Here is a 15,150-nt window from a genome sequence, read left to right on the forward strand (position 1 = left end):
TCCAAAATCTATTGTAGTAAATTTCCTGAAGTGTTACCGTTTGTTTGATCGGAAAAGAACTCCATAAGGCCAAGCAGAAGACAACAATTATTGCGTCCCTTGACATAGTAGTCCCTAGTGCGTGGACACCAAGACTGAAACGATTTGACTGAGATAGGAAAGTAAAGGTTAGCAAAAACAACAGGTTGACGTTTCTGTCGCATGAGTGATTTATATATATATCATAACTGCATGTCAATCCTTCCTGCTTCCTCTGTCCATGGTAATATTTGGAAGGGGGTTGAGTTCCATCTATCCTTATTTCTACATTCTTTCTTAGGTTTTCGTGTTTGGTCAGGTTTTTGGGACCAGGTATACATGCTGTTATAGCTACTTTTATGAACGTTTGTTAGAAAATACATCTTGACATGTACTTCATCCTCGTTACTAAAGTAAGTCACTGTGACGCATATTTCATGTTCTACTAACTTTGGTTACATCTGGGTACCGTTGAAGTTTCAATTTCTGTTCATGTTAGAATAATGAAGCAAAATAAATGTTTCTAATATTATTTGGAACACCCTAACAGCAAAATGAAGGTCATTGTGACATATATTTCCCATTTGACGACCTCTTCTGGTTAATACTTTACTTTAGGTGATAACCTCATATATTCCTTGCACTGCGTATATCTGAGATCATAAAACTTGGTGAACATATACCTTTTTACGAGTCTTGCTAAATTGTCATATCGAAGTATGGAACTCTAACACATATTTCATGCAATCACAGTATCTAGTGAACACAATACAAATAACTTAACCACATCACCAAAAGGAAACAATCGAGTTTTAAAAAAATTAGTTACATGACTTCAGTACAACTGCACAGAAATCAATACAAAATAAAAGATGTATGACATGCTAATTATTGATGAACTAGTTAGTTGTCTATACTAATCTTCTGACGTATAGAGATTCAGTAAAGAAAATATAGCAAATACGGGCCGAATATAAATGTACGGACTAACGAAAATATACTTGAGAGAAAGAATGAAATATTACATGAACGGGTAGCTGAAATATTGGCTGAGAAAGTGGATAATATATTAGCTGAAAGGTGTCTAAAGAATTATGGTCCAAAATATATTATCATAAATATCTGAATTTGTTTTTGTATTCTGGCCACGTTCGAACATGGATTAACTCAGTCTTCACAGATGGTTACATCTCTTTCATTCTTAAAGAACGTGATTTCACACATTTGAAAATCGATTATTGGCCCAAACTTGTACCATCGTGATCCTCCTACAGCACATGTATGTGTATTATGTTTAGGCATGCAGCGCATGATATAGACCCATAAAGTTATGGTGGTAGGAGGGGACAGAAAGCAGGTGCGACAGTCAGGGCTGATGTTTGATATTATGGAGAAAACTATCAGGGAACCACTCGCAATCAATCCTTCGGCCTCGTTGTTGTTTTTTTTTCCAGACGAGTTGATAAACGAAGTTTATTATCAAATTGTTAAGTATTTGAAAGCTAAATTCTTGAAAATGGAGAATTTGACGAGATTGAACAAAGATGCAAGCTTTCTCTGAAAATTGTCCAGCCTAGGTAATCTGTATACATGAAACTATCCAGTATCTTGACCGTTAACCCTTGTATCAGGAATAGGAAGTGTGTGTGTGTGTGTGTGTGTGTGTGTGTGTGTGTGTGTGCACATTATACTTTTCCACTCACAATGCGAAGGAACAAGTTACTGGGTATGAGACCCAAACTTGAAGTCCCAAAACCCCATAGGTATACACTGATGCCTCGACTGCACACAATGTGGCACAAACTGCCATCATTTCACTGTAATTCGAACTCTTTACACACATTACTCATTTTATCAATCATAAAGTGACCCTTCAAATCGTACTATTGCCCTCTATGATTGTTTCATGTTTAGAATTTCTTACTTTAATTGCTTAACCTACTAATGATCCCTTAGCAAATGCTAACATACAAGTGTGAAGTCTTGCACTATGTTATAAAAATGTACGTAAACCAATTGCAAGTGCAATCTACATTATGTTTTGATATTTTGACCTCTGGATTTAATGAGCAATCATCTCAGCCACCGCCCCTTTCATTTGCAACTCATATGCATCTGACACACGTGGCTAAAGTAACATGATATATAACCCATCTCAATCTAATCCTACCCCTCTTGTTCAATGACAGACATTTATACAGCAACAAATACTAGCCAATGCCCATCATTCCAAAATCATGCATTACCTGTTTTAATTTCTTTAAATATATTGCTATGCACATACGTAAAATATCATGTAGAATAATGCTGTTCCGGAACTTGGAAAACACATCAATGTGTTATTTTATTACTGGGTTCAATGGGTCGTGGAAATTTGACCGAAACTTAAAATTTTCTGTTTGTTGTTGTGATCTGGCAGCAACCTCTACATGCTGATTAATGTGCAAGGCCTTTTCATCCTTTTCAGCTTGAATGCATCTGTGTCTGTTCTAAGCTTAAACAACTGAAGTTATTTATCGTTTCCTCATCATTTTGTCTAGTTCGCTAAAACTACCTTACACTAGAACGAGAATATTAACCATTTGTTGACAAAAATGGTTTTTCCCATATAGTTTATATTGATCAATCTATGCCGATGTCGCGCTACATAATGTGGCCGAAGTTATGGCTTTATAAATTTAACTATCGTCCTAAAATCTTTAATAGTGCATTGTAAGTTGTTTTCATAGTTCTAATAATACTGTCCTTCGCATTCAGTTAGCTTTTGGTGTCATCGTATTTTTTTGTTGTTGTCCCTTTCAAATCTTTTCCTTTTATTCATGTCTGACAGAGTATTACTGTAAGCACTAATCTCGTTGTTGGAATACATAACTAAATCAAAATTAAGTCATTTATTAACCCTCTAATGAAACAGTCCTCTTATTGGATTACATTATTTAAATAAATCTGTATTTAACCGTTCATGCCCTGATTGTGGTTTTTAAAGTATTCTTCTTTAAGTCCCAAAATTATCCAAATCACGCTTGATCCCTTCTCTAATGTCTGTAATTTTTTCAAATGTTTTATCTCCACCCGCTCTTTTTGTTAATGTTTTCAATCCTTGCATTTAGTATATAAAGTTCCAAATCTCATTCGGTGCCATTCCTATGCATGCACATTGTTTATTTCCTTTCGGCATCTGATTTGCACGGCAGAGGTTTTGTTCGTTCTTTCAGTATTACCGTGTTCATTAGCTATTATTTTATTGATTACTTCTTCCGTCGGCGTCGTAATATCGTTTTAAATTTTATCCACTAATATCATACATATTTAAATGTCAATTTGCTTTTTAGCAACATCTTTTATTAGCGTCATCCATTGGTTTACCACTAGTCCCATATTGGTAGTATTCGTATTGCTTATAGTTGAAAGATAATTTGCAGAAGCCATGTTTCTGTTTTTCGTTCATTATTAATGTAAACCAAGCAGATAAGAATGTTCCCAGAATAAAGTACTATGACTTTCTAATCATGTTTCTGTCATCATGCGATATTTGAACTATACTATTTTTTCTTTAAAAACTTGTGTTACGTGTACAATGTGAAACGTTATAACTTTTTTATATTTTGATCTGCCAAGCTGAAATTAATTCTGTTAATTGTAGTCATCTGCAGTCACTTGTAATGGTGGTTTGCATTGCCTGAAACATACTCGACGTGAAAAGCATAGTTAAAACTGATAACTGATTTAGTCAAAGTAAAGTTTGAGATTTATTAATTAAAAACCTTATACTCTGTATCAGTTCTAGCAGCTGTAGATAAAAGTTATTGTTCAAAATATTTATACATGATTGCCTACTGTAATTCATTTAAAGCATCAATGTTTTGACAAGTATTAACAAGTTGGATTATGTATTCGTCTTTGGTGCATATTATAAAGAGCTTGTAATTTACTTTTATTCTTATCCTGTGTGCTGTTCCTGCATGCATACTTACACATATGCGCTATTCCTCGATTCTACAAGAAAACCCTAGATAGCATGGAGTGAATCTGCATATGGAGAAATACTATCATCACATTGGTTCGAGAATTATTTAACCTGCTTAGTAGGAATGCACTATAGTTTGTCTAAACGTAAGCGTGTGATGCTTTCGGAATAATTTAGTATTATGAAATGTCCTTTAATTATTGAAAGATCATTTGTAACCTTAAACCTTACACTGTACGATGTTGTTGTATTAAGAGCATTTGCTTAAGCAAAGATGTCAGAAGGAATTGTGAGTTACTTGGCAGCTTTTAATTCTAGATCATGAGATGATCGAAACAATCTGCCATATTTAGAACATACACACTCAGTATTTAACATAATAGTTTATTAAAGATTATATATATAGATAAACGGAAATCCTGCACAGGATATATTTGCTGTGAATGGTTTACAGAACTTGTGATTGAATGGAATGTACATGACAGATGGAATAAAATATCTTGAATACAATATATAATGTAAATACAGTATAAAGGGTAAATATAATATTTCAGCACAAGCTTTGTTTTCAAATGAGATATCATGTGTGATATATATATATATATATATATATATATATATATATATATATATATATATATATATATATATATATATCAACCAAAACTTTTAGCCACTAGCACATGCATCACACGGTGCAACCTCTTCTATAGCAAACTGACAATAGTCTCCCCCACCATTAGCTGGGTAGCTGCAGGTTCTAGTTCTTGTTTTCTTGCCTTTGCATGCATTAACTGAGACACAGGACGAGAATTAAGACCAAGCACTAAATACGCCATCAACAGCTGAAATGTAACAAACATTTTTAATCCGCTTTGCAAGAAAACGGATCAAACATTAAACATGCATATTCCAGCAGTTCAAATGTTTAGTTATATTTATGATTCTCATTCTGAAAGACGAATTGTTTGTTTTCTTCGAATTGTTTAATATTCCTTTTTGGATAATTAAGGATGGCTGATATATTCTGTTCTCTAATATAATTCTGTGCGAACGTTTTGTTTTCTAGTTAGTGAAAGAAAACAAAATGTGCTCACAGTTTGCATGCATCTTTACTAAATAGTAAATGTTTAATAAAAATAATAATAATAATAATAATAATAATAATAATTAATAATAATAATAATGATAATAATAATAATAATAATAATAACAGGCCTTTAATAATTGGGATTACAATTTATTAGTAGTATGTACAAGGCAAATGAAGCTACCTTTTATTTTACCACTTACCACAGGAATGTGTGTTACAACTCTGCTGTTCTTCGGCAGAACCCAAACAGTAAGCCCCGCCGTGGGGTATCGGGTTGTTACAGTATCGGTACCTCGTTTGTATACCACCTGCAGAATGAATGCGTTTTTTCTCTAAAAGAGCTAATTCATAGCAGCAATATATATTTATTTGAAGCATACACTGTAGGAAATGTAAATTTTAAAAAAAATTAGTTCATAAAGTAAAACAAAATCGTTTAATGGAAAATAGTGGGAGGCTGACAGTTATAGAGACAAATATTGATTAGGATAATCAACACTTTATTTATGTTAATTTTGGAAACGTTGCACTTCAGTAGTTTAAAGTAGAAATTTATTTAAAATTAAAATTATGTAAACATTTCCGATAAAAGTGTTCACGTCTTGGGTGTGTCCTCTTAGAAGAGTTCAGACTTCATTTTTCATTTTTTGGAAATGTTAGTTATAATGAAGTAATCTGATGCAATATTACAGTTCATTATCTTTTCTAAGCCTATAGGAAAACATAACGGGATTTCTCTACATTGCAGATTGTTGTACTAGATGATGTAGTGCCAAGATTTTATGGCTTTCTCTCTCGTTTTTTATGCTATCAATACCAACCTCCACATGTAACCGAGCAGCTACTCCAGGGTCCAAAATCACCCCAGGCTCCATCTATTGTTCCTCTGTCTGCAAATGGACGTGTTGACTTGGCACCAACACCCTAAACAATATGAATTCATAATCAGTAATTCAGCTTAAATTACTAGTTTATGCTTGTTAATATGATGTATTGTATTATTATTAATCAGCGTCACATTACAACGCAGTGTAAAAGATAACATATTCTAACGCACTCAAACGCTATTGCACATTTTCAATATCATCACAGATTCTTTGAAATTGTCTTTGTGTAAAAGTGGAAATAATTCTATATTTAACTTCTACGCAAATATTAATTCGTCTCTGCTGTCTCGCTCTTCTGACTATAGATAAATAGAAACTTCATGTAGGAAAAAGGCTTACCTGTGGAGCGATCTTAGTAACTGTAGAAAGAGATTGCCTGTCAGTAGCCAAGGTAACCTAGACAAAGAAAGTCATACACGTTGAATATTTTTATTTTTATTTGTCAACAATTCGTGAAGATTTTAAAAATGGTGAAGTAAGCAAACCACACTTTCTTCCTTTCTGCTTAAACTTGAACTGCAATGAAACTGGGTTTGCTCTTGTCATTTGGATACTCAGTTTGTGAAAGTGGAGCATTAAAACCTAATTCCTTCCTAGGGATGAAAAATGGATGAATAAAGTAAAATGTACGAAATTGATGTGAATTGTTATGTACGTCTGTACTATTTGCTTAACTTTAATCCATGAGTATCGATTTTAATGATCACTGATAAAGAACATATCAAATTTCGAAATTCACGTTAATGATTGTAGACTCTGATCGTAGAGAATGGGCTATAAATAGGTCGTTTACTTGGATACTGATTCTGTGCTCTGCCTTGATAATGAACATGTTAACTTTTTTGAGGTAGATTACCATTGGTATACGACAGTATTGCGGCATATGTGACGTCGGAATGAATTGCGATATTTAAGTCTTAATAGAATCGCGCAGTTACTAACAAGTGGAGAAGTGAACAATTATTCATATTCTATTCCTATTGAGCGGCATTTAATATTAGTCTTGTCGTTGGTTTTGTTTTGAGTTTGAAGCCATTTTTCAGCACCTGATAGGCTATACGCATAGCGGCCAGTAAAGGACGAACCCAAGAAAGTCTCTGTAAAATCCACCGACCTACTGAATGCTACTGGCCAGCTTTCTCACATTCACACGTTAGCCGAGCCTGAGACTCAAACCCACCACTGGTAAAGGAGAGCTCTTTAGAGTGCTCAACCACGGGTTCCCTCTCAATGGTCTAAAACTACGTAACATAAAGAAGCAAAAGCAGAATGTCTAGTACAACTTAACAAATAGTTTAATTTGTAAGTTATAATATGAAAATTTAAGAGAAACTTAAAGTTGTATTTATCTCTAATAACAGTGTTTAAACTTTATCATCAATATGCTGTCATGTTCACATTTTATGTCTGAGTGCTTAATGGCTTCTTATAGACGTCAGCAACTCAAAAGTTACTATTAGCAAAAGTAAACAAATGATAATGCAAAATGGTAACTAAAGGAAATAAATTGATCTTAAAACAACTTTGTTTGATGGGAATAAATCAGAACATTATAAACGCAATTCTCCTCAGTGACCCGAAGTCAACTAAAACGAAACAAATATTACTAATATAAAATACATAACGAAAAAGTTTGGTTGGTATACTGACGCTATTTCCTCAGTCACGATAACAGAATATCGAATTATCGAATACAATTACTATGTTGTTAAATGTAGTAAAAATATACTTATAATGTGATAAATAATGTATCAAGCCACATTTTGAACCTCTTTATTTTATTCAAATTGTTCACAGAGAAATACCTTGCAATATATTAATGATCTGTAATGTTTCCCAACAAACAAACAAAAAATTGGCCAGATGGGCGATTGAGACGATGATTTCAATACAATAGTTAACAATGTTGTGATACGATTTATTTATACATGTTCCTTAATCTAAACGAATTCTGCTTAAAACTGCACTAGCAAGAAAGAAGAACGATTTATTTATACATGTTCTTTAACATTTACCTTAACCTAAACGAAGTTTGCTTAAAACTTCACTAGCAAGAGAGAAGAAATATTTATTTATATACAATATTTCTTCTGTCTAGCTTGTTAAAACTTTAAGCAAAATCCGTTCAGATTTAGGCAAAATATTAAGCTCACAAATATTTTGGGATGTACTTTTGCAAGTTGAAAGGTATTGAAATATCACCTGTCAAATCTATTCTTGTACATGAGGAGTTTACCTTTCAACAGGCACAACTTAAAAGCCCACTACCGGTTGAAACAGCTTAGAATAGCAAACACTGACTGATTGTGCCACAAAATAAAAATAAAATTCACTTTTATGGGCATTTGACATAAAATGGTTTTCCTTCAGATCTTTGTTGTAGTGGATACATTACCGTGCGTTTCTGAATGTTCAGGCGGGCCCTACAATCGGCATCAGTGTGATTGATGTTGGTTCCACTCATAGTTATCTTTACCATGGGACAACGGTCCTGTGGGCAGGCAGTGGTTTCTCCCGGTTGGCGATCATATTGGTTGATGAATTTGAAGTAGAGAACACTGTTAATTGAGTAAGACATATATTCAAGTGCGCATATAATAGGGTAGGAAACAAAGTTAATAATGTTGCATCCTTTTAATGTTTACCCTTAGTATACCTTAGACAAAAGACCAGTCATACGTTTTCATATTTTGCATGAGATCACATGGTATGCTTTCCCATGAGACAGTGGGAGAATATATCGAAAAACGTATGATATCAAACAAGTGAAAGACCATCCCTTAAAATATCAAGCCGAAATAACCACAAATGTTCCATTTTGCCGTCCCAATGGATGTCTAAAACTGGATGAAGAAATTTTCATGACAAGAAAAAGAAAGTATTTCTCGGAGTTTAGCGTTGATATTTATGCCAAGTCGTATGCAACCGGATCTAGCAGCAATTGTTGTAGTACGAAGGGACCTGACTTAGAAGACGAGAGGTGAATAATAATGCGAAATGTTAGAAATTCAACACTTTCAAAGTTTTATCAAAATAACGGTACAGAATAGTTTTTGCCCAAAAGCCATAATTTCTTAGCTAAGTTATACTGCGTAAATCAAAGTTAGGAGGACATGCATTCAGAGGTCAAATCTCGTCTGTTATTATGGAACCTTTGAAATAAGCTTATTTAAGAATCTCATCAGTATAGCACTGCTTGTTAAATTTAATGCGTAAAGATGTGCTTTGTAATTCAAGTAGAACTCCAAAAAGAGGTAGACTACCCTTGTGTCTCATCACTCTGATGCTATAAGTCCAGCAATTGTGGTGATATTAGTTTATATATTTTTCAAAACCCAAGGTCAGCACATCGGACTGTTTTCAAGGATACTAAACGTTTGCAGCACATAAAAAAGGTAGACGGAGAGATTCTCATGCACAATTACGTAAGAACATGTTGAATGGTTCTTGAGCTAAAGTAGCTACAAGCAATATCCCACGTGAAGATAAAAAGTTAATTTCAAGAGACATTCCTCTTTCACAAATGCAATGTCTAGGCCTTGGTACAGCATATTCAATAAATTGTATCCGAATTTTGAAGAAGGGGTCCTACGCTATGATTATTAGACGGAGCTGGTATAGTAGGTATTTTATATTGATAAAATAACTTTATCAACTGGATCTCAGAAGACAAAATGCACATTTAGATGTAATAGTCGATTCACCTGATAAATGACACAAACATATTTGAAAGGTTGCAAAGCTATGCAGGTTTTAAAGAATTCATGTGTTATGATATAAATGTAATTTTCAAGAACGATAACTCAGTTTACAATGAAGTTGACGAGACAAGCCCTGCTAATGGCACATCGAGGTTTGTATGAACGTTAATATAAAAAAAAGACAGAATAACAAGAACATTAAATGGTTCCCGAGTTATACAGGTCATAAAGCTTTTCTGTGGTGCATTTTTAATATTGGTCGCAAAAGGGTTATAACTATTTCGAGCCTTGACAAAATCTATAATAGCTTTAGAAGGCGGGTCTACTTGTAATAATCAATTTTACCAACAAATTGCAACGTGCTATGTATAATGGTTGCAAGGCTACGCTGATTACAAGAAGTGTGAGTAGACGGATAAATGAACCGAGGGATGAACGGAGGGAAAATATAATTGTTTGCAACAGAGGGGGTTAGCTTCCACGACGTAGGACGATTAATAGTTTTAATCATCTTTACAATTATCAATTATAGCTGTTGTCAGCATGAACCAAATAGCTTTAGCTTTATCGTGTCCAACATGTTACATATATTGAGCAAAACTAATGTGAGCAGAGCTTTCCTTTATTTTGTAAACTGCGTTATTGTTATAGACAGTACAACAAATATAGGCTACATACCCATTTGTCCTATCGTAGTAATATTTCTTGCCATCATTAATTGTGCTTTCCAAATCGGCAATACTGCTTGCTGCTATCCAACTACTCAAAGTCGGGGCCCAGTGTGGAAAGTAGGAGTAAAGGTCAAATGATACTCCTCGAGGAAGACAAACTCCAAATGTTACCCACTTATCTCTGAAATAAAATTATATTATGATTTTAACGTGATATTAAATCCTCTTTCTACTAAAGCGTCTGAAATAATAATATATATGTCATATTTGTGCTCAACCAGGCAGGAACGAGGTCATACTCCACTCATTCAGAACTGAATAAGAGTTTCAGTTCATATTTGTAACAATTTATTTATATATCGTTATTTTGGGGTATTTAAATGAAATATCGTGCATCGAGTGCTTTTCATTTCTTTTATTTCATTTATTTGTTTACATTTACCGTGCTAATTTATTGTCTAATGTTTAGTTTACATGTTCTCTTTCTAAATTATTAAAACTGTAATTCTAATGTGCAACTCATTTTGTAAAAGCCTGTATTTGTTTTCCCTTTAGTGTTATATAATATTGTATTAGCAGAATAATGTATCATTTTAGTATTGACCAGAATAATGTCATGTATTCATCTATGGTTTACCTCTGTATCTTTTCCAGAACTACCTAACAATCAGCCTAATTAGCCACCAAAAGATGGTTATGCTTAAGACATTCCTCAATAGACCAAGCCAAAAGCAGAACATATAATTGCTGGAAAACAGGCTGGTTTCAAAGCAGGACGTAGCACTATAAAACAGACCTTTATCCTCAGAATCCTCTGCGAAAAATATCTGAAACATCACCAGAACCTCTATCATGTCCTCATTAACGTCAAGAAGCTTTCGACAAGGTATGTCATGCGGCCTTGTGGGCCAGCAGGAGGATATACAACATAGACGCAAAAGGAATCAACACCATAGAAAACATGTATTTTAAGGCGACTAGCGCAGTTCTCGAAACTAGCAACCAAAGTAAAAGTGAAATAGGCGTGCATCCTCTTACCCACTCTCTTCAACATAAAGTGTATCTGGAAAGGATAATGTCCGATGTCTAGGAAGACAACGAGGGCAGCATCAGCGTTAGAATTAGAACACTCACCATCCTGCGCAACGCTGATGATAATATCGATGTCTTAACATCAAAGAGTGGATAGGCATGGATTTTGCGAAGACCCAACAAGGAGTGGAGAACAGGGTAAAATAGAGAGAGTGTCGCAAAGTCATCAGTGGAGCCCCTACTACCAGCCATATATGGGTGCGCATGTTTGATTGTATATGTGCATCTTACTTTTCAATTCCATCACTGTATATTTTGAGAGGGTTCGGAATTCGGCTGCTCCAGTGAAGAATATATCTCTTGGATCCACCCAAGATTACCATAAAATCAGCTGAATCAACTCCTGTTAACTGCTCCTCAGCCCACGTATCTACCCGCGTCATGATGGGATCTGTTATAGCCTCAATTCTGTCTGGTACCCTCGGACGGATCTAAAATCAGAATGTGACCTCTTTGACTGGGGAACCGCTTGAGATGATACAGACGTTCTAAATAGATGCATGTATAATATACAAGCCACAACATTTCTACCAAACATTGACGTCATATGAAAGTTTCATATTTAGTTTTGTTTTAAGGAATGAAAATGGTGCACTTTTGAAGGTCTATGAGTAGCGTCAAACCTTTTCACTCGAGGTTATAATTGTTAGGAGGTTACGATTTAAAAAAGTTATAAGAAATACATTTGTATTCTGAAAACAAATCCATTATCTTGCTTTCTATTTGACAAAATAATCGCCATGTCATGCATTTCGCTCCATTATCATTTGTTAGCATCAAGACCCATGACAGACTATACTTGTGATGATGTATTGTTTATTATATACATTACCAATTGATAACATACAAATAAATAAAACATTATTGGACATAGAGTCGCAAAATTCAAATATGCTACGAATGATTCTCTCTTGGCAGAAATATCAACTGGATATAATATACCTCGCAGGACAGTATTGAATAAATAAAACGATATCTGATTTAATTAATATTATTGTATTATACCATAATATGCATTTGTTCAAAAATTTACTTTGCGATGGTTTTATTCGTTACCTTTCCATAATCATGTGGACATATCGCCATTTCCCAGTTTACTCTCTTCCTGCATTGGTTTGTAACATAGTAATCAAATGGTTTTACAATCTGATTATTAGCAGCGCCAGAAACAGAGCCGTCCGTATCTTGGAATGTTGCAGCCTTGTCGCCGTCTTCATTTCCGAATCCAACATCCTCCTGGTCTCCATTTATGATCCAGTTTCCTGTAGAATCCTGAGTTGGAAGAAATACAAAAGCAAATACAGTTCTACTTATTGTTGCGTAAACCTTATCAAACAGATATTAGGTGGGTGCACGTTTCTCATGTGCTGGATCTATTTCCGATTTCAAGACTGAAATAGAGAAAAAGAGATGTTGCTTGGGTTTCAACTTATCCTTTTTCTCCCACACGTGCTCTTGCAAAATGTCTTAAGGAGTCATAGGGGACCAAGCATATCTAAATCCTAAAATAAATGAACCATATACAAAACTTAAAATATTTTAAAGTCACACAGGGCTCCTTATATTAGCAATTAGATCTGCAGAGCTTAGTCCCGATATTTCATCTCGTCCCGATTCGATTAATAATTAATTTGACTGACTTAGTTTTTAATCCACTGTTTAATCCAGTCCAAAACTTCTGAAACCGAATAACTGTGACTTTCTATACGTTAATGGTCCCCTCAAAACCTTCTCATCAAACCGATGTATTGATAGCGGACGACTAGTAGTTATTATTAACTGTTATATCAATTACACAGGAAACGGTCACTCGCACTAAATGAGGCGGTCATGTACAATACTTACCCCATCAACAAATGCAAATTTGGCAGCCTTCATGGAATTAACAGTAGAACTGCTAAACCTATTTAGCCTCAGAAATCCTATAGCTCCCATGTTGTAGTAAGGTGTTTTCTTGTATCCCTTAAACCAGATGTTTTCCGCAAATACTGGTCCGTCAGAGTAGATAAATCCTTGCCTTGGACTGGTCCTGCAAGAGAAGTAAGTTTCAAAATAACAAAACTAATTAATACTCAATCACTGTAGTCTACACCTGATTTTCCTACTTTCTTTTATGTGCCGCTGATTTTGTAGTGTGTGTGCGCGGGTGTATGTGTGTGTGTGTGTGTGTGTTTGGGATGTTTAAGGTAGCTTTCAAAAAATTCAGTCATATCGATACGATGTCTGCAGTGTTGCAGTTTATAGTGATGTCTAGAACTGGGGCGTTATGCCGCAAACATGTAGCATGATACCACACCCAGTCACATTATCATGACACCAGCCGAAATGTCCTAACACTGACCTCTTAATGCTGAACTCCTAACGAAGCAGCTGTGAGTATAATTTTATAAGTCTTTGGTATGACTCGGCCGGGGTTTGAACCCACGACCTTACGCATCCAAGGCAGATGCTCTAACCACTATGCCACCGGAGCTGTGTCGCTGTTTTTTGTGTAGCATTATATATGAACTTATGAAAACACTGCATGATAGCTTTGGTTTAGGTTTAGATTAGAAATCGCACATTAAGCAATATTATCATCGATAATATATGCTAGGAAATGAAGGACAATTCAATCGTAGCAATATAAATTAAAGAGTATACGGAATATAAAGAATATTCGTGATTGCTGTGGTACAATCTGGAGTAGAATGATCTCCTTTACTTTTCTGCTCATTGACATATCTTGTCACCTATTGGGTTACCTTATGTGAATTTAAATTTGAATATCCATGCAATGTTTCTTGCCAAAATATCGAGGTTCATGAAAGTAAATAGATTTATAACAAATTGTATTTACCTGATTATGTTAAGATACATAGTAGTTGGCATGTTCCATCTTTCCATATATAATCACAAAAACCAATGGACCCTCATTGTAAAGACAATACTATAGTACTGTCCCTGTTATAGCGTATCGAAGCCATAAATCTCAGCAAGTTGCTTGAATTTTGTATATTATTTCAAGATGAATAATTTCTCTTAATTTAACAGCATTTCTATTGACAACTTTTGAAAATGCAATTTCACACTGTTAATAAGCTTACTTTTCTATTCTTATATAATAATACTCAGCCGCACCATGAAACAATCGTCAGAATACAATGCCATAACTGATAATGTATGTCTAAACACGAGAGGGGAGCATTGTATAACCAGTTTGAATAATTGAATAGCACAATGATCGACGCAGCAATACAGTACAAGGATTTCACAACGAAACGTGCCGCACAGCGCGACGTTTGCATCAATGTCGATTTTTGAGAGTTATACGTGATTAACAATTTAGAACTTAAATATTATTTCTCCTGACAATTATTCAGAGCAAAAATATGATGCAAACAAACTAAAAGCACTTACAAAGCCCTATCCGTTGGTACTGATCGGTGGTATTTGACTGTCTTTCCATTGAAAGTAAATATAGCTGGTTCACCAATATTGCCGGATTCGCCGATGAAAACACTGTCTTTTATGAACTGTTCTTTCGGACTTGATCTAAACCAAAACAAGAAGCGATTGTGATGTTTTAATATTTCCGTAGTGAATGGTTCCTGACATGATATAATCGATAACCTGTTGTTTATGATATGTCTAGGATATGACGAAAATTAATTTGGTGTTTGCAAAGTCTCCAGTAAATAACAAGCATTGCAGCATACCGTATTTCTTCTTTTTTTTCTGG

The 15,150-nt window shown here is 34.6% G+C and overlaps 1 protein-coding gene across 1 annotated transcript in view; it reads right to left on the reverse strand.

Annotated features, from left to right (window-relative positions):
• Nucleotides 1-4,663: 4,663 nt before the first annotated feature.
• LOC149781952 (cell surface hyaluronidase-like) overlaps nt 4,664-15,150 on the reverse strand; it is a 36,114-nt gene continuing 25,627 nt past the window's right edge. The window contains exons 13-21 of the mRNA XM_089935044.1: nt 13,275-13,458; nt 12,486-12,701; nt 11,661-11,860; nt 10,345-10,518; nt 8,361-8,523; nt 6,305-6,361; nt 5,900-6,002; nt 5,279-5,386; nt 4,664-4,830 (exon numbers count right to left, since the gene is read on the reverse strand). Coding sequence (XP_089791170.1) covers nt 4,799-4,830; nt 5,279-5,386; nt 5,900-6,002; nt 6,305-6,361; nt 8,361-8,523; nt 10,345-10,518; nt 11,661-11,860; nt 12,486-12,701; nt 13,275-13,458 — 1,237 coding nt within the window. The 3' untranslated portion in view covers nt 4,664-4,798. The remainder of the gene's footprint in view (nt 4,831-5,278; nt 5,387-5,899; nt 6,003-6,304; nt 6,362-8,360; nt 8,524-10,344; nt 10,519-11,660; nt 11,861-12,485; nt 12,702-13,274; nt 13,459-15,150) is intronic.

Source organism: Sinohyriopsis cumingii, chromosome 15 (genome assembly GCF_028554795.1).
Source record: "Sinohyriopsis cumingii isolate HCF-2022 chromosome 15, ASM2855479v2, whole genome shotgun sequence".
Lineage (NCBI taxonomy): Eukaryota > Metazoa > Mollusca > Bivalvia > Unionida > Unionidae > Sinohyriopsis > Sinohyriopsis cumingii.